General features: G+C 40.2%; 1 protein-coding gene across 1 annotated transcript in view; it reads left to right on the top strand.

Annotated features, from left to right (window-relative positions):
* KCNC1 (potassium voltage-gated channel subfamily C member 1) overlaps positions 1 to 24,130 on the top strand; it is a 105,357-nt gene extending 81,227 nt beyond the window's left edge. Inside the window, exons 2-4 of the mRNA XM_085317133.1 lie at positions 4,188 to 5,121; positions 19,866 to 20,054; positions 22,030 to 24,130. Coding sequence (XP_085173259.1) covers positions 4,188 to 5,121; positions 19,866 to 20,054; positions 22,030 to 22,166 — 1,260 coding nt within the window. The 3' untranslated portion in view covers positions 22,167 to 24,130. The remainder of the gene's footprint in view (positions 1 to 4,187; positions 5,122 to 19,865; positions 20,055 to 22,029) is intronic.
* Positions 24,131 to 24,505: the final 375 nt, after the last annotated feature.

The raw sequence follows: 24,505 nt of genomic DNA, 5'->3' as shown, positions 1-24,505 counted from the left end.
TCCCTTTTCCCTTTTCCCTTCCCTTCCCTTCCCTTCCCTTCCCTTCCCTTCCCTTCCCTTCCCTTCCCTTCCCTTCCCTTCCCTTCTTTTTTATATTGGATGATGAAACTCTCCCCTTACGGAAATTATGCATTTTAGCCTCTTTCAAAATAGTCTGATTAAAAAATATCCTTTGCCATGCTAGAGCTGCTATCAACAGAAATTATGCAGGAGTGTAATTTTTCCTCTCTCCAGAAGGAAGACACTTATTTTATTTATATTTTAAGCAAAATATACCCTTTGAAGTCTCCCCTCTGCCTTCTCTTATGGACCCTGCCTTTCTGGATAATCTGAGATTTTTCTTTGTTGGCGTTAGAGCCAGAAAGGAGCAATGGCAGCAGCATCTCTAGGGTAAGTAAGAATCATCCACATGTGCCTAGTGTCAAAGCATATAAAAGAGAGTTTAGATCACTTCAGACTCTTTAACTAGGTGCTTTTTTTAATTGTAAAAAATTTTGGCAGCCATTATGCAACTCAGTATCACATGACATGATTTGTGAAAATCCTCACTCCTTTCCCCCAGACCGTTCAGTTCCTAGGATGAAGAGACATTCTGATGTAAAATGTAAGGAGAAAGAAAATAAGAACCACTAAATACCATTTGCAGAGTTCCTGAACTTCTGCTTCCAAGCAGCTGCCAGTGACAGAATCTATCAAACATGGTGCCAGTGAACTAATTCTCAGGCCTGACTCCCGTTTATTTCAACAGTTCTTTGGAACAGCTGAAGGACTAGGGAACTGTGATTAAAATAAGGGAGTATTATTAAAAAGCTGCTCTCCATTGATAGGACCTTCCACTCCATGGAGATTTTCTTTTTTAAAAAAAAAAAAGAAAAAGAAAAACAACAAGGACCTTTCAATATTGAAATAAGCAATCTATAAAAGGTCTTTTTTCTTTTCAAACATAAATTTGGTTTTAGGATTAAATGGTAATTCTAAAAAGAAAACAGAAACTAGATTGGGGAAGAAGGCTGGGATTCTTCCCATCAATGCTATTACTCCTATACGGTTTTATGAAATCTTGAAAGAGGATCTGTACTTCCAAAGCAATAAAGCGTTCAAGAACCTGCCCTTCCCTGTGAAAGGGCATTGCATTTTGTTAAATAAGGATAGAAAGAAGCAAATGCTTCAGGTTCAGCATGTACTTCTCCTATCTTCTGAACTGGGGACTAGATATTCTTAACTTCCTTTTGAAGTCAAGGTGTGTACACACAGGCGCTAATGGCAAGAGGGTCGGCGGGTGCGACATTCTCTGCTAGTAACCCTGCATTTACCACTGTAGAAAACTTAAATGCCCTGTCAGAATTGGTTATTTCTTCCCTTTAATGCAGCAAAACATCACTTCTCATGATACTTGCTGTGGGAAAAGGTCAGCCTTAAGGTTGTCCTAAGCAGGAAAAACTTACTCAGGAGAGAGATTCATATATATCAAGAGGAGAATTGGATTTTGAGTCTGCATAAAGAGGCATTCCACATAGACTCCTTAAAATGCAAAATGGTTTTATTCCCCTTTCTGCTTCTAATCTGTGTGTGCTACCTGACTTAATGAAGTGTCACCGTTTCCTTCTGCAGCTTGAATTCTCAGGGCTCCACAACTTCAAGGTAAAAATCTGCTCTAGGCAGAAATTTAACAGACATAGTCTGAGGCTGTTGGGGAACATTTTGCTGAGTTCTTGGTGAAAGATGCTTTTTTATTTCTTGTTTTAGTCATACTCAGACGATTGTGGTATTAAACTGCATTTATACTTCTCAGTGTTAACAACATCACACATAAGCTGACTTTGAGTACTTAAAAAACTTTTTCAGAGAGAGTGTTGATAATAACTAAAGACAATAAGCATAATGTACACATTTATCTAGGGTCACAAAGCATATGACAAACACCAGTTAGTACAGTTACCTACCTTACAGATGGTGAAACTGCCTGGAGAAATCTCCCTTGGTAACAGCAGAATCTGATAGAACAGTATCAGTAGTCTTGCTCCTCAATTTCTCTAACCATCATCATCCATCTTCATTCATTCATCTTCCACACAACATTCATTCTTCCTCTGTATTAGTCTTCCATTCAACTATCTATATTAGACTTTGATTTTTAGCACATATTAACACATACGTTAGTTGTTAAATAAGAATAATATCATAGCCAGAAGCATTCTGGGGAAGGTACTAGGCTTTTTTACATCTGTGACAATGAGTAAGCTTCTGATATCATTGGCAGTGAAGAGGGATTGCCAGTGTAGAAGAGCCTGTTGGCTCCTGCATCCCTATACGTTTATTTGCCCAAACTGATCAAACTCTTGTCACAGGCTGCTCAGGGAGGCTGTGGGATCTCCATCACTGGAGATATTCAGAAATTGACCCGGCAAGGCTCTGAGCAACCTGGTCTGACTTTGAAGTTGTACTGGACGACCTCCAGAGGCCYTTCCAACCTAAATGATTCTGTGATTTAATTTTATGCCAATTTCTCTGGATTTTCTCTATTAAATGGTTGGCCTCAAAACATCACAAATACTTGCTTTTGACTTTGCTTGCTAATAGTGAAGGTCAAGCATAATTTTGTACCAGTTATACCCCGGAAAGCAGACAAGAGGAACTTCTTGATTGCAGAAGAGCATTGCTAGCTTGAAGCAGAGGCTATTTTTAACTGGTCTATTCCTTTGGTAGCAATTTCTTTCAGATTATTGCTCTGTATTTACTGGCGACAGGCAATTAGAAGAAATAAGTTCTTTTTAACTCCTCTTTTGACTACTCTGCAGAAAAAAAAGGGGGACAAATTGGTTTCCTTGATTAGTATTTTAATTAACACAGCTAATCAAAAAAATAACTAATTAATTTTAATTAGTATAGTTACACATGCTCTTTTGGATCCTGAAATAATATCATACGTGACTTGCCTGGTCAAGGTGTTGGGACACTTCCATAGTAAACTTCTTGATGCTTCAACWGGAAGATGGCAGATCTAGGGAGGGAAATGGAAAGAGGCATTTCCATTACTGTGCAGCTCTACCATACAGAGAGCCTTCTTAGCTATATACAAATTACTTGGTTGAATAATGGAAAATTGAGCAGAGAAATTAGTTGTGACAGTTGTGAATTTTGGCTTGACTATCTCCCTCAGTTACTCTGGGATACAACTCAGAGATCTCCTTTAGGCTGAGGGAAGTCTGAGGAAAGTAGGAACTGAAGCAGAAGAGACAAATATTCTCAAGACAAAAGCTCACTGATTTGGGGAGCTGCTCCTGTCTTCACTGTAACTCGATTAACCACAATGTAAAGCAACAACCTTGAAAAAGATTAATCTAGTTCTGGTACGAGGCTTATATTTTAATGAGAATCTCTTCAAGAAAACCTTGTCTGGTAAAACCCAACAGACCCATCTCCTTTGGTATCAACTGACAGGCATACCCCAAACTTACCCTCCCTCCCCAAGAAACGTCTGGAAAGGGGGATTGAAATATTTAGTAGATAAGYTCACTCTAGCAGAGCTCAGCTTGACTTGTAACCACTCCTTGACCTGTCCCTTGGATTTGGTAGGAAGGTCTAACAGTGCCAGAGTTCTGCTCCTTGCTGCATTCACCTGCAGAGGTGCCTGCTAGTATTTACTAGCACCTCACTGAGATCTGAAATACCACAACCCTCTCTAAACAGAGAACATGAGACAGCCATTTAACCATTGACAACATTGTGATAACTTTGGGCAGAGGCTGACTTTTGCACAACAGTTGTTCTAGAAGGCCTGCTAGTCTATCTTTAGCCTGAAGCATCTAGTACCTTTTAGTATCTAAAGCCTATCTTTAAGATCCACAAGTAAAAGAGGATCAGTTCAGGAAGGTGGAATTTAAGTATGTCCTTAACTTTAAATCCTGCAGAAAGCTCTGAGATTTAAATACTTACTTAAATTTACACTCCACTGAAGTGCTGTCCATACAGGAAGGGACTGAAGCATGTGCTTACATACTCTTCTCCCTCCAAGTTTGAATGTCAGGCTGCCTTTGCAGGTAAGACTTGGTATCTTAAGGCCACAGGAAGACTTGGCATTATCTTTGGTTTTAATAAAGCACTTGTCCTTCCCTGCGTGTTCCAGGCTCGAAGCCCCTGTACTTAACCTGCTGTTTAACATTTCTCTCGTATCTTTCTTTCCACAGTATGTGGCATTTGCCTCCCTCTTCTTCATTCTGGTCTCCATCACCACCTTCTGCCTCGAGACCCATGAGAGATTTAACCCCATTGTGAACAAGACAGAAACTGAATTCATCGGGAATGACACCCAGGTGCGGCACTACAGGGAAGCAGAGACTGAGGCCTTTCTCACCTACATCGAAGGTGTCTGTGTGGTCTGGTTTACATTTGAGTTCTTGATGAGAGTCACTTTCTGCCCAAACAAGGTGGAATTTATCAAAAACTCTTTGAACATCATTGACTTTGTGGCCATACTGCCTTTCTATCTAGAGGTTGGACTCAGTGGCCTGTCTTCCAAAGCTGCTAAGGATGTCCTGGGCTTCCTCCGCGTAGTCCGTTTCGTGCGAATCCTGCGAATTTTCAAGCTGACCCGCCACTTTGTTGGGTTGCGGGTCCTGGGACACACCCTCCGTGCCAGCACAAACGAATTCTTGCTGCTCATCATATTTTTGGCATTGGGCGTCTTAATCTTTGCCACGATGATCTATTATGCCGAGAGAATAGGTGCTAAACCAAATGACCCTAGTGCCAGTGAACACACACACTTTAAAAATATCCCCATCGGCTTCTGGTGGGCTGTTGTCACCATGACGACCCTGGGCTACGGAGACATGTATCCTCAGACTTGGTCAGGCATGCTGGTGGGGGCCCTCTGTGCTCTTGCTGGTGTGCTGACCATTGCCATGCCTGTCCCTGTCATTGTGAACAATTTCGGAATGTATTACTCCTTAGCTATGGCTAAGCAGAAGCTACCAAAGAAAAAAAAGAAGCATATCCCGAGGCCACCCCAGCTGGGATCCCCCAATTATTGTAAATCTGTCGTAAACTCTCCACACCACAGTACTCAGAGCGACACTTGCCCACTGGCCCAAGAAGAAATTTTAGAAATTAACAGAGCAGGTAGGAAACCTCTTAGAGGAATGTCCATCTGACCTTTAATCTCCATCCCGTGTAGTGATTTCAGATACAGCCAGACTGCTTTCTTAGAGCAATGGGTAGCACATTTATCCATTCTAGTCCCACCATCACACAGTGAATAATATGTGTGAAGTCTAGGTTGCAGGGACAAATGGTACAGTGGAGGCTAATCAGCAAAACTAAGGTGGAGAGCATGCTCTAGGAGCCCAAACTTTGGTCCTGGTTAAGGGCATACAAGTCTCAAGATATTTTGAAGAGCTGTTACATCTAGTGGAAGAATTGGGAGAGTTCTACAGCTATGTTGCTGGACTGTGTAATGCATCTCAGAGGCTCCTGAGATCTGAATGCTTCATAGAGCAGAGTAGGAGCCAAGTACTCAGCAATTACAGTTTTTTGACAAAACAAGGCTGGAATTGGAAACAGCCAGTTGCTTTCTCATTTGTTCCCAATTGGGACCTTTCAGCTATTTTAAATGGCAGATATTGTACATCTCATTAAAGAAACTAGGTGCCTAGTAAGTTGAAGGGACAACTATACCATCACGCATATTCATGAGACAATCCCATCTCTTTCTGATGATTAACTGCAAAGTAGAACAACAGCTCAAATTCTTGACACTAACACAAAATGACTCACTCTTAGACAAGATTAGATGTAAGGATGTTTATTCCATGCCATGCAAACCAATCTATTGTATATTCCACTACAATTTAGCATTTAGAGCTATGAAGAGTTTTGAACTACGATTTCTAAAAGATGCTCCTTTTGCAACTATGGGTTGGTGAGTTATAGCTCTGCCTTCTGGCAGTAAAGGCTGACTGGAAAGGGTCTCACTGGTCATTACTGGCAGGTTTGGCCTAAACAGTGTTTGCCTCATAATATGGTATTCTTATTTTTTTAATTATATTGATTCATGTCAGCAATAGGTGAAACCAGAGCAAAATTAATCATACTAATTCTACTGGGGGGAGGGGGAAATACTAGTCACCATGGAATATATTATAATATCCCATGGCTAGTGGTTAATTATGGGAATATCTCAGTTTTATGAGAATCCTCATATAGCACATAAAATTACAGGGCTCCAATTTGATTATTTCAACCCCATAATCTACCTCTACCTATGGAATATCACTAGTTATTCTGTGGAGTCAGTAATTTTAAAGTAGATAACCATTTTGAAAACAAAGCCAACTCCATTTTTGGCAGATGTTCCAGCCAAGTTGCATAGCAGGTATTCTTCAGCTTATTCAAAATATTCCCATGTGTTGCATTAGATAGAACAGGTCACCAGTTAAGTGATTTAGATGGACATCTAATCAACAAGAGGTGTTTGAAAGAGCTAGCATATACCTATGATGGTCTTGTGTTATCATTTTTTTACTTTGAAGAAAATTCTAATTTGTTACTCATCACGAGTGAAGTATTCTCCTTTCATCTCATAGCCATGCATGTTGATGTCATTGTGAGAGGCACAAAGAAAATGAGACTTTCCTTTGTGTGTGACTTCACCAATGCCAGTGCTAATTTTGGAGGGGAAGAACTGGTGGGATCTTCTCTTCTTTTCTCTTCTCTTCTTTTCTTTACTCTTCTTTCTTCTTTTCCCTTCTGTGCAACTATGTAAAATCCATTTAGAAGGTAAACAGCTTTCATTTTTTTTGTTAAAGACTACTCCATTGCAACAGGCCAACCACAATTCACGTGACTGATAGACTGCATCTTCTGCGCATAAGCGCATGGTTTAATCATCCCTTCCCCTCAGGTTGCAAATGCTAATCACAAATCGTGTCCAAGTAGCAAACTTCCTCATAAGTAGCTGTCTCTGTGGCATTATATATCAAGTGGGAAAGAGGGCACTAGAAAAACTACGCGTCTCCTACGGTGAGCAATATGCCAACTATCCAACTGTAAATGCAAGACACTTGAGTACTTTAGCAGTCAGCTACAGAGTGACTTTCTTCTCAGAACTCCCTTGTTTTATAAATTTCCTTCCATTACATACCCTAGTCCTCTCAGGGAACTAGAGGACTAAGAACTCTACGAGTTTAATGCAATTCCACACTGGTATCCTGAGAATACGTTTAATTTTGGTTCAATGTGGAACTGTTTTGCCAGCATCAGTGCTCTAAAATCAGCTGTTATTACAATATCCATGAAGTATTGATAATAACAGCAGCTTATCTATTTCTGCAATAATTAAAAGAGAATATTTTTATATACATATATAAGCATATATATTTTCAGAAATAACACACTTGTACTTTGGCTAATGAAATGGAKTCAGTAACACTGTTACTGGAGTTCTATTTCTGATAATTACACACCACTAGCAGCAAAAAATATTGCCTGTAGCTCTTAGCTTCCTAACAAGGAAAGATCTATATGCGTGCAAGAGAAAATAGRAGATAATAAATAAGGTCACGACTGAACTGTTAAAACTAGACCATTATTGCCTTGGATGTTGAGGTTCACTTATGCAATATGAAGCACTCATAGGCACTGACTTGTTCCTGAAACTATAACCTCCACATTATACAAAAACAGAGACTTGCAAGTAGTGAATACTCTCTATACAATAAAATATTTAGATTAGTTAACACCACCTAATTGCAGACAACCAATTCACATTGTACTAATAACTCTGAGTAGGTCCCTCAGACCTAATGTTTCTAAAATGATGTCCAAGTTGTTCAAGGTATTTCTTGTAACTTTTAATTGTCAAGCTTCAGTGTGGTAGGTGACATAAAGTCATATAATGTACATCTAACACAAAAACCAGCCTGTTTAGGCTCATGAGTAAAGAACATCACATGAAGTTACTTATTCCATGTATTGCATTGGGTAGAATGATTAAATGCCTAATGAAACGGTGATGAGTAGGAAATATTCCGCATATGCCTACCTTGCTATAAGCACTGTGCCCCTTATTTACCGAATCAGTAGTTCACAGCTCTTCTAGGTCTCAGCCACACACAGGGTCAACGGGGTTCTACAGAGAGCTCTGCACAGCCCCGTCCCAGCATCTCATCACAGGCTAAGCAGCACTTTCCTGGCACAGACACGCCAGCAGCAGAACGTTGCCCACAGGCTGCACAGCTGCTGCCAGTGATGCTGTAGTAATTTGCAGGAGAAGCAAAGATGTTTTGAATTGAAATTCCGCTAGGTTTGAATTGAATTTTTAAATTGACCGCAACACTCTAAGCAGCACAGTCCTGGTATAATTTGCATCCAGCGGGAGGGTTTCTTTAAATAACAGCACCTGATTTTAATTTGATAAAGCACCGAGAATTTCAGAGTTTGACTCTAGCAGCCCTCCCCTCTCTGCAGCAACCCTTCCTGCTCTCTGMCCCATCCGTTACTGTCAGGAAGTGGGTGGGAGAGTGACATAAGGGGATGAGCAGAATTCCAGAGATGATGGTGAAGCTACTTATCCAGGCAGTCCTCCACCACTAGCATTAAGAAAGCAGAGATTTCCCCCAAAACAAACAAAAAACCACATTCTCTAATTCTGTTGACCATAAATTCTCAAGATACTGCTTATAGAGTGCCTGGAGGAACAGGGCCTGCAATGGTACAAAGGATCCCACCTGCTAAAACTCCTTTATCTGGGCTTTTTCACAGACTAGGGAGGACCAGTTGTCCCCTCGCTTAACACATGCACACTAAGTCCTCGTATCACCACGACGAACTACCAAGTTCATTATGTTGCAGGCCTCATTCAAGATAAGAGCTTCATTTTGCCATTATCATATTAGACAACCCCTACCTTACAACCTAAGTAGACAACAGCCTAAGTAGACAACAAAGAAAACAGAAGTAATCTCCACTATTTCCACTTAACACATGGCTTAAATTAATAATTGACCAAGATCACTTGAGAGAGCTGTGGCAAAGCTATTAATTGAATATAACTAAATAAGCACCAATTGTAACCACAGACCCCTGTATTGTAGTTCTTTCATCTACAGGTTTCTGAGTATTTCAGCCAGTATTACAACTCATCATGCCGTAAGAAAATCAAATAGAAGGAAAACAGAAGTTAGCCTAAACCACTTAATCTTAGCTCATTCTGCCCCAAAACACACTTTGTCCTACAAGTACAAATGATTTATCTTAGTGCAYGTGGTGACAAACTTTAAGGTGTAACCTTTTAAGGAAACTTTTAATATGCAAAATAAATCTTGAAAGCACCCTGTTCTGGACTTTGTTATAAAAAGTGTTACTCAGCTCTTTAGGCCCTGTCTTCTGTCAGCTGTGTACTTACCTCAAAATAGGTTGATTACACGGTTACATCTTAAAAGTAGCTGCAGGATGAAGTAGTCAATGTCAGTTTCCAGCACCGTAAAAGAAATTTAGACTAAGAATGGAGTTCATAACTTCATTTGATGTCTATAGCACCCTCTGGTGCCACAGAGCAACAGTATTAAGAATGTATGTATAATATACGATACAAGAGATAGGTTATTTTTGTTTCCTGTTATGAGATCTACCCCAAACTGTCATTGTTTCTGTACAAATACTTACAGAACCAGGGCACACAATGTTTATTAAATACAATGTAAATATAAACATTGACTTTAATATGGCCAAAATAATAATTCCTCACCTCTCTTTGATCCCCTCTGCTYGCAGTTTCACTTAAGCTATTCTCCGAGGATAGAACATCTTCATAGAAATTTACTGCACAACCAGGTTGGGCAACTTTTTTACAATATGTTGATCCTCTGCTCATTGCATAGCTGGGAAATACAGAAGAAACATTACTAGATTACAAGGGCCTAAGAGTGGAGGGAAAATTCACGTCATTGCTAATTCCATCATTAGCTTTGGAGCAACTTCTGTGGTTGTTTCACTTGTCTGCCCCAAAAAGGGTTTTCCAGTATCCACTCCTTGACAATCTCAATGTCTGAACAGATAGAGCCACCCAAGCCTTTCACTGACAAGGGGAACTACATGGCTTTAATAACTCCAGTGCACTCTATCATCAGAGGAACTGGAGCAAGCTGTGCTATTAACAACTCACTATTTTAATGCAGTTTACTGAGCAAGCATTGATTTCTGTTTAAAAATATAATAGTAATTTCCTATTTCAGCTTTCTCAMTACCGCTTTCTGAAGCAGCTGATCTTTTCTCGAGACTACGTTTTTTCCTCCCTTCTGCCATAGTAAGCTAAATAACCTGTGTTCCTTGTCCAACACATCGTTTCTAACATCAGAAGTGTGCTGAGCACTGTAATTCCAGTGCCAGTGCTCRGTGGGAGCTGGGAACTCTTGGGAGTTCTTGTCATAGGCCTATTCTGCTGCCTAACGTATAGCTCTACTGTGCGAACTTCTGCGGCTTTTATGGAGAGCAAAACAGCATTAAAGCCGTCTACATGTAGTCACTGTGGTAGTCCTTTAATCCATAGGAAGGAGAAGTCTCTGATCAAATGCCTTTGAACATTAAAAAAAATAAAATAAAAGCTAACTTCAGTGTCATAAGAGCTTTGACCCTTTCTATAAGATGAGCAGTAGACAGTGATGCAACTGCAAAGGAGTCAGTTCTGGTTTGGCTTAGAAGACTGATCATTGTATACATTGGACATAAAACATTAAAAAGGCAGTTGAAAAGGTAACAGGGAGATGGTTTTCTCTTCCCTGTACTTAATCTTCTTAGCCCTTAAAACTCTAGAATTCAATACTGCTAATAGTGAATGCTAGCTTTTATAGAGAAATGAGGTAAGGACTACATCCCGATGTCACTGAAGATGGAAGCTTTGTCCTCTGGATCTAATGCAGAAGACTATTTCAAAATAAAAAGATTAAGGCTTATTTTTTCATCTGAATTAAGATGCATTTGCCCGTGGTCCCCTTTGCAATGAAAGAAGAGTTAGGCAGTCCCAGAGAGTAATTTACTCATTTATGATCTGAACTGCCTCCAGAGGTGGCTCTCTCCATAACTGACCTAAGGTGACTGCAGCTCTAATTTAAGGTGCTCAATTAAGTGCCTGCAGTTAGGTGGGAGGAATCTGGATCTGTTCCCTCCATGTTGCATTTGTACAATTTCATAGCTGTGGATCACAYACAAAGCAGAATTTATAATTTATACAATGTAATATTTTACTGTACAATTATTCACCTGTGATTTCCTGCAGAGATACTAATCAGTAGGTGTCACTTGTATTGTGGTGCTTATTTAATTTAGAATTTGAGTATAAATAACATCCTCTATACTAAGTCATCTGAAAGCAAAACGGAAGAACTATGAGTTCAAGCATGGAGCTTTGGGTTTCCTGCTTGTTGGTCTACATTCATGCCAGGTCCACACTGGCTGAAGAGTTTTGCCACCCAGTGACCGAAATGAAAGCGTGTGGTAGCTATAGCCAAGTCYGTACTGAGAAAGCTCTAGAAAAAGCCCCAGAGCAGTGCAGCAATACGGTCAAGCATTGAACAAGGAAGCAAAAAGAGCCCCTTTTAGCTCTGAATTGGCATCGGCCTGTCTGTTACCAGAGGCGTGTGGGGAAATTACTTTAGCATTCTGTCGGTCTCACAGAAGACATCTAGACACTTCTCCTTGGCATAAGGGAAATCAAAAAGGACCTTCCTACATAGCTGCCTGTGGTCTGGACACAGTCAGGGATGTTTGTATGGAGAGGCAGAAGCATACTGAGCTGAAAAACAATCATAGGACTAAATAATAAATCTTAAAACTTTAATAACTCAATGAGCCTTAATATCTCAATGAGCACAAGAGGATTACACCACTTTTAGTGATGGGAAAACACAGATACCAACACATCTCCAGACAGATAAGCCCAGGTTGTGCTAATACTCCAACACAAGACAGATGTAAATATGGTAAATCCTCTTCGTCAAGCACCCCTTTGCAGGTATGTTCTTGCCACTGCAATTCCAGCGCTATCCAGCACARAATGCATTCCCGGGATATAAAATAAGGTGGTCTTGGCACCTCTCCCTGTGATTCACTCACTTCCGCTGGAGGGGCTATGACTGGTCTTTGTGGAATAGAAACAACAAAAGGCAGCTCTGTGTAAGTAGTACAGCTCTGCCGCAATTGTACTAGAGAGACAGGACGATTTTCTCCTTACCACAAAAGACCAGGGACAAAAGATGGTCCTAGGATGTGAAGTCCCAGTACTGCGCCCAGCCCACTAGCTTATAGCCCTCTTAGTCTGTACTTGATGGAAAATTTTTTAAGCCTTTTGTCTATTTGCTTGTCTACTTATAAGCACAAAGCCAAAATAACCAGCAATCCACCATTCCTGCTCTCTCTGCTGTTTGTATTCATCCATGCTCCATATCTCAGACATACTTCATACTGTACAGATCATCATATCGTATTCCTCAGTCAGCTTGGTACTGTAAGATAGCCTAAAACTCACCTGACTGCATTTACCTACAACTTCTGCCTGACCTGTTAGTGACACACTGGGCTTTACAGAGTCTGATGTTAAGGAGACCCTCAGAAGTACAGGATTGGTGCAAGCGTAATCCCCAAATTGTAAGGACACAACTTGGAAGGATCTCCCATAGCTCTTTGCAACGCGTCACTTCCAGGAGCACCATTTCTCAGCACTCCATTAAGCACATATCCAATAATACCTGTGTATGGCAGGGTGCCCTGGATCTACTTACCTAGAGCTCCTGTGTCTGCTCCAGTCGTGCCAGTAGCTAGGCAGCCAACATACTGTCACCTCACTTCAAGGAGTAGTGCCTCACAAGGGTGATATTCTCTGGGAGTGACGTCACATTGTTGGCCAGTTGGCACTGAGAGGTGGTCTCCATGCCACCGGAGTGCCTTTCCTGGGGGACACGGCTTCCTGGAGGGACCCAGGTCAACATGGTGGTGAGTACATGTTGAAGAGGTAGGTTGGGTTGGAAGGCCTCTGCATATTCCTGTAGCGTGCTAAGCTCTGCTCTCATTTGTACCACTGTAAAGTCCATCAGTATGATATCTACTCAAAAGAGCTTCATAACAGCTTTCAAAATATGCAGTAATTATGAAAATTAGGGAACTTCAATAAAGATACCTAGAAATAATTAAGATTTTTATTCTAACAGCCTTAGAATATTGGGGTAACTAAAATTAACTGAGTTGTTATGTAGGAATCTTAATTCTTTTACATGTTCTTCACATTTTCTCTCTTTTTCTCTTTCTCTCTTTCACTCTGTTTGTTAACATTTACTTGTTTTTACTGTACGTTGCTTGCAGCTTGTGTATGTTACAGACTGTCATATTTTATTCTGTGAAGTTTTTCTCCAATTCCCATCAACCTGAGCTCCATATCGGGCAGCCGAGGAGATTACAATACAGTTCTTTAATGCAAAAGAACAAGGAATGTCACAGACTATAGGTAACTTCATTGAGGTTGTGACACAAAACCTGATGCAAGGTATTAATGCAAAGAGTAAGTACCTGCTATGACAAAAGAACTACTTAGTTAAATTACTTCTTTTTTTTTCCAGATAGTCTGCATTGGAAAAATTAATTTTCATTGTTCTCCAGCAGAAAAATTCCCAAGTCTATCAATTTAGGATTTTTTTTCACTACCATTCTGAAAATCACTGATACCATGTTGACACATCATAACTCATTTTCAAAGGCTTAAGCTCATATTTTCTATGCTGTATTTCTCTATGCTATACTTCCTTCCATACTCTCCAAGCCATAATTTCATCATTTCATCTTCTTTTGTCCGTGGTTTAATACATCTTCTCCATAATTCTGTTCCTAATTTAATAAAGTTATAAMCCTTTCACTCTAAGGACCTGATTTAACAACAACAAAAATGAGCTCCTGCCCATGGGATCCATGTTTCCTAATCCTGCATTAGGCTCTGGAGCCCATAAAAATTGACTTCTGTAGCCTAAGATGGTCTTGGCAAGGAAGCATAAATGTTATTTTGCTGAATCAGATYCTGATTGAAGTATTTTGTTCCAATCTCCCCCAAGTACCTAAACACTATTCTGAAAGAATAATAAAAAAAAACAGCTTAYGGACTTTTTTTCTGATAATTTTCTACAGGGATAGCATGAAGCTTATTGTATCTAATCTTATTCGTAAACACTAGTGAATTCTTTKTTAATTCAGAAATCACTACTGCCACACACAAACACAAGAAAAGCTTATTTTTCTCAGTCTTCAGTTCCTTTACCTCCTAATTCTCTGTTATAYTCTGAGCCTCCCATAACACAGTGGAGAAGCGCAGCAGAGTTCAGACAAAGTCCAGTATAAAAAGATAAAGCGATTTATACTGATGCAATTGCTGACTGGTCAATGAATATCAATGGATAGCAAACACTGTCCAGAAAACCAAAACAGAAATAACCTGATAACAGGAATGAAATTTGAATTCAAGAGACTCAAAAGAATAGAGAATTGAGTTGTAAATACTGCATCTCCACACGAGATCATAGAGAGAAATTGAGGGATATAAAGTCAATAGGGATTTTCAGATGCTGAGCAGCTCTTAGCACCTCCACAGACCCATGTAAACACCCTTGGAGTCACACCTTTTACCTACACTATGGTCATTTGCTCAGCAAAGGAAGTAGCAGGCAGATGTGATGCTGCAAAATTAGGATGCAAAAGTGAATGCAATATCTTTCATTTTCCCTACAGTAAAGACAGCTAGGAAATTCTCTGTCCTCCACAAAAACTATAGCAGCCTCAGGCTGCTCTACCTCTCCGTTCTCCAGATTGTAGCCTTGAAGCTGAAGCAAGCTGGAGCTCAGCAGTCCTCCACCCTCATCTTGGCCATGCCATCCCTGTTCCTGTGCCATCCTATCACTAGCCTGAAAGACAAGGAAACACATCACACCAAGAGAGTTTCCTGTCACAAGCATAGCAGGCTACAGTAAATGTTTGCCATGTTAGCAGTCCTTCCATATCACCAGGARAGTGTAAAAGGTCCACAAAACAGAAGAGCTATTAACTCACTAAGTGGATAATGCAGAATTATTTTCTTCAGAGATTCCAGTCAGATTAAAGGTCTCTGGTGTGAGAGAYTAGATCTTTCTTCAGGAGGGACTTTGGGCAGCTACTAAATGCTAGGAGCCATGCAGTGTGATAGGGCTGATAATAGGCGAACACCCCTCAAGCCATGAAATGAGATCCAGTGGACTGGTAGGATGGAATGTAACTTTGGTCAGAGAACATCCCCCCGCAGAAAGGTCTTCATCCTTCAAACAACTCTCTTTCTCAGTTCTGGCCCTGTTCTGCCCTTGGCTGCTCCTACCTCCTTCCTGCTCCTCAACCCCTTCCCTTCAGATGGCAGTACACACCCTTCAAGTCTCCTGAATCTTTGTGGGATGGCAAATAGCTTCTCAGGGAAGTTGCAGGTACTCAGCCTTGAGTCCTACAGAGTCCAAGGCCAGGAGTTCTTTCCTCTTTCAATCCTTAAACAAGGGCTGCCAGGAGGGAAGAAGTCTGCTTCCTCCTAGAAGAGATTGCCAGTGAACTAAAGAGACTAAACGAAGCAGCCTGATGTCTCCCAATTGCTGTGTTTCCAATCTAGGGCTAAGACGACCTTAGGCTCTTTAGCACAATACTGAGGGATTTGACTTTGGTCATACAGCCAGGCGCTGAGAAAGAGAATCTGCAAATCCCATAGGTAAATTTGTATGGATACCAGGTTGTGACTTAGGGGGGTTTCTCTCAGCCTTGTTTCGGTCAAAGTGGTTAAGACCCACAGAAGTTCCTATAAGGACTGGAAAAGGCATTGGATTTCCAATTTTACAAGGACTGGAAAAGGCCCACCTTGAGTGCCTTTCTACTCATCCATTCTCTGGGGAAGTGGCCACCCTGTAGCTCTGTGGGAGACAAAGGAGGGGAGCAACAAGCTCAAGGGGAAGAAATGCGAGTGGGGAGCCCCTGACCCACACAATTTCTGAAGACAACTCAGGTAAGAAGGGTAGACCAAGAACATGTTTTTTGGGCAGTTTTGAAGAATAGTGCTGTATACTAAGGCAAAGAGGACTGGGCTGGCTTTCCCATTGCAGAAACCATCTCTGTACATGTGCCTCATTTAGGAGCATAGACTGAGGTCCATGAATATATCATATATATAGAAGTCTATGAGTAGTCTGAACTTTAGATCTAGTTCAAATAAGTGGAGATTCAGTATCGATGTTTACATGACTCTAGTTGAAGTCAAAACCAGCAGCACTGGTAAAGTCACTATGACAGCATGCGATAACTTGTTTCTAATTCATGCTATAAGAAAAGAGATGAGCCATGCAGCTTGGCATGGACAGCCTCCCCTGTGCTTCTCCACAACATGCACAGTATGTCAATGCAAAATCTAGTAGTTCTCTTGAGGTTTTATCAGAATCCCCCCATTCGGAAATTCCATATTTACTTCAAAACACCTGGGGCATTTAATAGCACTTTTCTGGAAAGGGAGGTAGAAGAAACAGGGAGGAGGAAGAAAAAAAAGAATGAAAATAATGCAAATGAGGTAGCTKTGAAACAAAGTATTCTCCTGGGAGATCTGCTGAATACATTTTCAGCCTCTCAGCCAAATCTCTGCAGATGAATGTTTAAAGCTGGTGCAGTTAACTAGGTATTCACAGACAGGATGATTATGGAGATAAGGTGACCTGCTGGGAGTCAGAAGGTTGTTCTTGTAAATAACCTCTTACATAGCAGTGGGCAAGTCACTTCACTGCAACAGAGATGATAACATTGTCTTTTCTTTGTGAATCATTTTGCCATCTAAGGATGAAAAATGCTGCATAAGCCTGATTCAGATCCTGGTAACAGGGAGGGAAAAACTCCTGTGAGTTCAGTAGGCCAGAACCAAGGCTTAGAAGAATTAAGGACCTAGAAGTAGTAGTCAGTGCTACTAGACTAGAAGTCATCAGAGGATAACGCTTTTTGTTGTTTTGCTTTACCTGGGGTTCTTTCAAACACAAGATGAATCTCAGAAAAAGCAAACATGCAAATTACAACTTATGAAATCAACATAAACAGTACCAGTTCACTCCATCTTCAGACTGCATTCCTGAAATTGTCCAACATGTACCCTTGCTAATGAAAGCAACGGGAACACTGTTAACTGATGACACCACGTTTTTTTTTTAATTTCCAAAACAGACTAATCACATGTTAAATGTGATGCAATTGCTGAGTCCCATCATCACCAGAATTAGGTGCTGCAGACAGTGGTTTGGAACACAACTACTCTACTCCACACTGCTACCAGCAATAGATGTAATCTGTAGGACTGGTAATTTCTTGGTTTCTTAAATATTTGGCAAAATTGTCATTGCTGAACAGCATTGCTATCCCCAATGTGATGCCTAGGGCATGGTCCATGTATATAATATAATACCCTGCTGTTCATATCATGGAAGGTATATGCAAAGAGAAATAAATAATAAATAAAAAAATTCAGGAAAGCTGCAGGTTTCCAACAACAAGCACAGAGAAACTCAGTAGTGCTAAGGGACCCTGAGGAGGCAACCAGAGTAAGCTCCAGCTGAAATTATGATGGACATAGAATACAATTTTAGAAATTAACTCTAAGAAGGTCAACCTTCTTGCTGTTTATGCACATGGGAGCCCACGGGCTGCTCCTGAAAGGACCTATGGCTCTTAATAGTGAGCAGCCAGACCCATGCCGCTCTGCTCAGAGGTGCTCAAGAGCCCCATGGATGGATCAGGGCTGCCTCCATTGTGAGCAGTGTTTTTTTGCAAACCCAGGCTCAAGTGCAGCAGTGAGAGTCACTCAGATTTCAGTGCAGAGCTGTGCTGACACAGCTGCCTCTCTCATTTCAGGATCAGAACAGCCAGCTTGTAGAAGCAGAAGCTTAGGAAGAAGCACAGTTCTTTGCTTATACACGTAAGGACAGCAGCTCTCCTCAAACACAGTTACACAATTTTGAGATCAACAGCTCAGTACCTGCAATGTCATGGTTACTATGGCAGCTGGGTCTGGTTTTGTGCAAAGAGTAATATTAAATAGCACTACGTGGGTATTCCGAACAGAAAGGAATTGCAACTTACTGCAATCTCAGAACTTTAGAATCCAGTTCAAGTTAGCATCTACAAGCAACAAAATACAGCTATAGCTTTTGCCAGTTTAAATGTATTGAGAGACCTAATTAATCCATTGCTAGCAAAACAAAATGTAACTATCTTCCTTTTTTGGGAAATAAACTGATTAATATTCCATAGAAAAGAAAGAAGCCAGAGGTGAGATATTTGCAAAAAAGGCTGTTTAAGTAGTGACAAGCCAGAATCACCTAAATTAAAGAGGAAACAAGGTACTGAGTGCAATTACTGGTGCATGAGAAGATGCGTAGTGTGTCATATACATCTGTGTGTGTGTGTGTGTGTGCGTGCACAAAACAACAAATGTAATTTGAAAAGACTTCAACCTACTATTCATTCATCACATCTATCTAAAATCAGAGGATCAGAACCATATCTCTGAACTCTAGCTGTTGTATTTTCTCTTTTCGGCTGTTTTATTACTTGGCTTCAAATCTGCTGACAAGTAAATGACAGCATCAGGCAAAGTTTAGAATAAGCTAGCATGCATATCTGGAAGAGGCATTGAGTTAGTTTATCCATTGACTCTGCTGTCCTAAAAGACCTGTAGGATCACCCATAGATTTTGCCTTCCACTGTCTAGGTAATAAGCATTGTGCAACCAAGGAGTAAAATGCTGCCAGTACTGCTCAGTTAACATACCTTAGTATTCGTGAAAATTCAGGAAGCACATTTTGACTGTTTTTTCTCCCTCCAGCCAAAATACTCATGCTGAGCTGTGCCATATTTCGAGTATATTCTCAATATACTAATTTGTACTTTAAAACATTACTAATAATATATAAATAAATAGCATTTGAGCTGTTTTATAAACATGAAGCAAGTCACACAGAGAAAACATACTATTCTCAGTCTATCCTCATGGGAATGCGTGGAGTAAATGGCAAATCTGACAACTTGTTTTCATCACTTACAGTCAAGACTAAATTTTACTCTATTCGTTTTCCAAATTMATGGCCTGTTGTATTGTTTTCTATATGTAGTGTCCTGTACTGGCATTGCAAATACTGTATGTGTTTCTCAGGAAAACATCAGAAAATGGATTTCTTGCCTTCAAATCCACATTCTGTTGTCATATTTCCATACATAATGTACTCTGTGTGTCTAAAACAGGTACAGCCATTCTGCACAACTGGTACCAGAAACAATATAAAACAACCTAGGTAAATTTGGGGGAGGAGAAGAGCAGGAATTTTCCCCTCAGTAACCTCCCACGAAGATCTAAATCAGCACAAATAGAATATACTCAAATACTTAACCACAACTCACAGTCAACTGCCTCTCCAAAGCTCCGAGCGACAGTAGGCTTCATGGCAAACAGGTCATTCATGCCTCATCCAACATCACGCAAAAACATGATCCGATTATTAACCGCGGTCTTCTGCTCGCAGGACTAGGAACCAATGCGCGCCCGTTTCCGAAACTGCCCCTCAATGCGGAAGTACAGGCGGCTGCTGTTACATCTAACGCGATCGCATTTTGTTTCTCCTCCCACTTAACAGCCTTTATTTTATTTTAGTGCAGTACCTATGAACGCAGTGTCTAGGACAGACGTACTACCTTTTGTAGGGTCGTGGTAGAACTCATTAGCTGTGAACCCTTAATTTGCAGCAGGAACGCTAATAAACAGTGCATAGTGTTTCAATAGCCTTCTGCTTGTATGTTTGAAGATTCGAAACTGAATGGTGAGGTGGCCAAGGCGGCGCTGGCAAACGAAGACTGTCCCCACATAGACCAGGCTATTACGCCTGATGAGGGCCTGCCCTTTACCCGCTCTGGCACTCGGGAGAGATATGGACCCTGCTTCCTCTTATCAACCGGGGAATATCCCTGCCCGCCTGATGGAGGAATAAGAAAGGGTATGTAGCTGGGGTCCTCGAACCACATAGTTAGCAACCATTTTAAAGAAATGAGGGAAAGTCAGCTGTAGCTGTAGCACGCAATAGTGCGCTTGTTGTAGAGATGCACGTTTGGGCTGGAAACCACCACCTGATGTCTGCATTTGGAGTTTCTAACCTATTTCTTTCAGAAAGAAAAGCCTGAGGAGCTGTAACTACCCCATGCAGCTATGCTAGGCAGTAGAGTCTTCCACCCCAGCTGGTGCAGTGAGCTTCAGTGAAAAATGCTCTACAATGTCCTTAAACTAATCTGTCCTCCAAGGACAGGCCAATTAATATTTGATAGCAAAGAAAGTTTCCCTCTTGGAAAGCTCACAGATTTTACCACATTCTGAACGGCAGAGAATTGGAGGTGGCAGACAACAAAATAAAAATGCAAAAGGGAAACATCCTCAAGAAATACTGAACAATTATTCAGCCACCTTAACAGAACTCTAAAACAAGTTATTTGGATATTTCATAGCTGCTTAGTTCAACACAGGAAAAGAAGCACACAAGAACATCTGTTAGCACAGGTGTCTTACAACCGAAAAATAATTCATCTAAAAACAGTTTCAGAAATGAATCATTAGTAGTTGGTTTTTCAGACTTCTGACAGCTACAGATCTGTCAGAAGTGACTGCATTTTACTTTGATAATAATCAGAATCATCCATCTTGCAAATGGAAGTCAAATCAAATTAAAAACCCCGTGTCTTAAGATAGGCTAAGCTTTGTTGAAATGATTTAACATGAGAAAACCATACAAACCAAAATTAGAACTACATATATACACATAAAAAATTGATAAGGAATGTGGAAACTGGAAAAGAAATATATATTTTCAAATCAGTGTTTATCACTGGTGCACTGTATATAGTATATGATATAATCAATATTTTAAAATTCAAAAATTGTATGACATAACCATACGCTAAGTATGGAATATAGAATTCCCATGTGCCATTGTATGATGGGCAATAGTTACAGTAAATGCCAGTTATAGATAGAATATGTATTTATATGTTTAAAGCTTATCATTAACAAAGATATAGTTGGACCACAACACTTTCATATGAAAGTATATCTTCTAAAATTTACCTTTGTAGCAAAGCGTTTTACTTGATTCTGTATTGGATAAGCATTGGCCACGTTCATTCAGCCTGGGCGAGTTTGGGTGGTTCCAGTGGATCAGGTGAACACTCCAAATGGCACATCCTTGGGGATGGGGAATGTATGGTTTTCACGATGCACTGCAACTGCCTCTCGTTACTGAATGAAACAGAGGCTGGTTGGCTAAAGAGTAATATACGTCAGCATATTGTTGGCCTGTTTGAAACACGTTGAGAGCATCTTAACTGTTGTTCCAATAGAATTTCATCCATAGTTTGTGCAACTCTCTGTACACTTGCTGAGCTGTTTATGTGCATGTCTGAAAAAGAATGGGAGGGGGAGGGAAACCAAATGCATGCAGTTTTTTTTTTTTTTTAATGCTGAGAACAAAGGAGTAGTATCTCTATAGCAACAGGATAAACAGGGGTTGCTGCTTTTTTTTTCTTTTTTTCTTTTCTTTTTCTTTTTTTTTTTTTTTCCTTTTAAAGCTACCAGAAACCTTCATTTTGCCTGAGGTCAAAATGCATGAAGTGACAGGGCAGATGTACGCGTGAGTGTATGACAGAGACATGGAAAACCCCTCCCACTGACTTTTTTTTTTCTAGGATACTATCATATTCCTGCCTGTAGGATCAGTTATACAGCCTAATCATCCTTGAGAAATGATAATGATTTTTTTTTAATTTCTTTACTTCAATGGTCTTCTCAATCATGTTGCAAGTGATACTACTCTCAGCATGTCTGTGCATGCAGATGCTATTGAACTGGCTACAATGTTGACCTCACTCTTAGTCCATTCTGTCATTGATCCAATGCTGTACTTTGCATTTTTCTTTTAAATGAAGGTTACGAAATGTCACGGAGCCTTAACAGCATAGCTGGCATAAGTGGAAAAGCGATAGGATTATCCTCAGTGTCTGCGCCCTACAGCTCTCCTAGTCCAGTGAGACGTTCTTGGTCTCCCATCCCATCTATTTTGTAGCATGGATCAGTAGCAGAGAATGGTCTAAAAAGCTTTATTTTCAATTAGCCTATGCTATGTTGCATATAATCCAGGTGACTAAGTCTGAAGATGCAATGTCTCACAGTAGCACCTGCTGGGAATGGTGTTACTATTGACACTAGGTGACAACACTCCTAAATAGCATCCAGACGACAACAGGCAGGCATTTCCATAGTACTGGTGGGCCATATGTGCTGCATGGTATCAGTACATAGGATGAAGGGTAGATGCACCAGATAGTTTCTCCCCTGGTGCATCATGCTAGTATATGCTTATTTTGGCTAATGGTGGATCTACTGGCTCTGTATGGAATGGGTTAGGCATTTAGTCAATGCTGAAACGTGCCAACGATGGAAGATTTTGCTTTTCTCAGGATATTTTTGAGCCATAGGAACCCTGCAGGAGTTTGAGCAAACAAGCACACTAGGATGAAACTTTGCATGGGCGCCTATTTTAAGCTGAAAGCAATACCCAGACACACTGTAGAGAGGTCTCAGTCTGGCTGACTGCATGGAAAAAAAATCCTGTTGAAGAAGAATATGGCTGCCTCTGCATGTAGCTATTTCACCTTTTCTTCCTTCCTTTAAAAACTAAGATGCCGAGCTTGATGTGAAAAGCACAGGGAAGAAGCTCAAGTACTGATTGTATTCTTTACATGCAGATCTTTGCAAAGAAAGTCCAGTCATTGCTAAATATATGCCAACAGAGGCAGTCAGAGTGACCTGACAAGGCAAGATGGAGATGAACATTGATGGCTAATAAACATCTGTGTGGAACTGTGCAGGCATAGAAGACCTCATTTGGACAAAGTAAACTCGCTCCATGCAGGTTTTATGGATGATTCTTCATGGTTTTGGAGTTGTACTAGAGATGCAGGCTTTTTCTACGGCCAAAATGTAACAAAACTATAGAAGATTTTTTTTTAATCTATTTTTCGTTCCGTAGCATGAATTGCATGAAGACAAAATTAAAAAACAGAAAACAAGAAACACTTCAAATGTATGATTAACCTTAAGGAGAAAAAAAAAAGCAAAGTTATATATTTTCTTTCAAAGCTCTTTACTTTTACATACGTTGTTGTAGCCAAAATGTAAAACATGATAAAACTGTACATTTCTTTGCTATGGATCGCTTCTTTTTGTATACAAGATACAGAGTAATGGTTTTAAAAAAGTGCAATCAGGCAGTCATCGGTCATATTGACCACGCCTTCACAGTTCATCACACCAACATGGAAATCAAGAACTTTTAATCTGACTAGAAGTGTATAAAAATAAGAAACTTTTTCCTGTCTGTTTTTGTTGGCATGCTTGTGACACATGGGACCTTCCTTCGGACCTGACAGTAACAGCTGGTCTAGATTTAATTTTCTAGCTCTGGTTATGTTGTATTTTATTGATGTATAGATCCAACGTAAAGACCCTTCATAAATTGTTCATATTAAGTAATCAGTATGAATTTTAAACAAAAAAGTGTTATTTTAAAACTGGGACTTATAGTACAAAAAATCAGGAAAATACTCAAGTATAAAACTGTCTCAAAGTTTAAGAAACAAGACAACAGCATTGTATGCAATTTAGTACTTCTGAGTAAAATGCATGCACAATGTTATGCAAAACAATTCTAGCATGAAATAAATTTTGTATCATGGTTTCAGTGCCTGCTGTATAGTGTAAAGGGGAATCCATTTCTGAAGCGATCAGGGGTTTCCAGAGACTTGCTTCTAAAATCTTGAATAAATACCGTGTTCTCAACAGACATGTAGGAGAAAAGCTTGGTATTGCTATGATTCTACAATGCTATTTTTGGTTAGTAGATAATAAATGAAGCCTGCGAACACTTGATACAACCAATGTCTGAAAAATTCACACCATTAGTAATTTTAAAAGGGAAGATTAAAAAAAAATAAAAGCTATAATTATCTAGTATCTTCCCTTTCCCTCCCCACCAATAATAAAATTTTGCCTTTTTAGCTGATGAAATGAATTCAGTTTTTCTTACTACTTGGGGCCCCGTGCTATACGTGTTCATCTCTGAGCTGCAGCAGCACATCTGCTCTGAAACCCTGAAGGAAATCTAGGTGTCTGAGTCACATTTTATTTGCCACACAAAACATGCAGCAGTAGGAACTGAGACACAAAATGGCATTGGATGTCATTTTAGATCCTAGAAATGACAATTACAAACTGAGTGTCAAGAGCATTCTAGTTGCTTGAGCACTTTTGGTAAAGCACTTCTATAAAGGAAGATACATCTTTATCTTCATGTGAGATTGTTTAACGAACTGGCAACCTTCCAGCGAGAAGCTACAGCATCTG

Source organism: Rhea americana, unplaced genomic scaffold, assembly GCF_003343005.1.
Source record: "Rhea americana isolate MKP2758 unplaced genomic scaffold, rheAme1 scaffold_49, whole genome shotgun sequence".
Taxonomy (NCBI): Eukaryota; Metazoa; Chordata; class Aves; order Rheiformes; family Rheidae; genus Rhea; species Rhea americana.
Note: the sequence above shows the minus strand (reverse complement) of the source record. Positions and strands in the feature narration are given on the sequence as shown.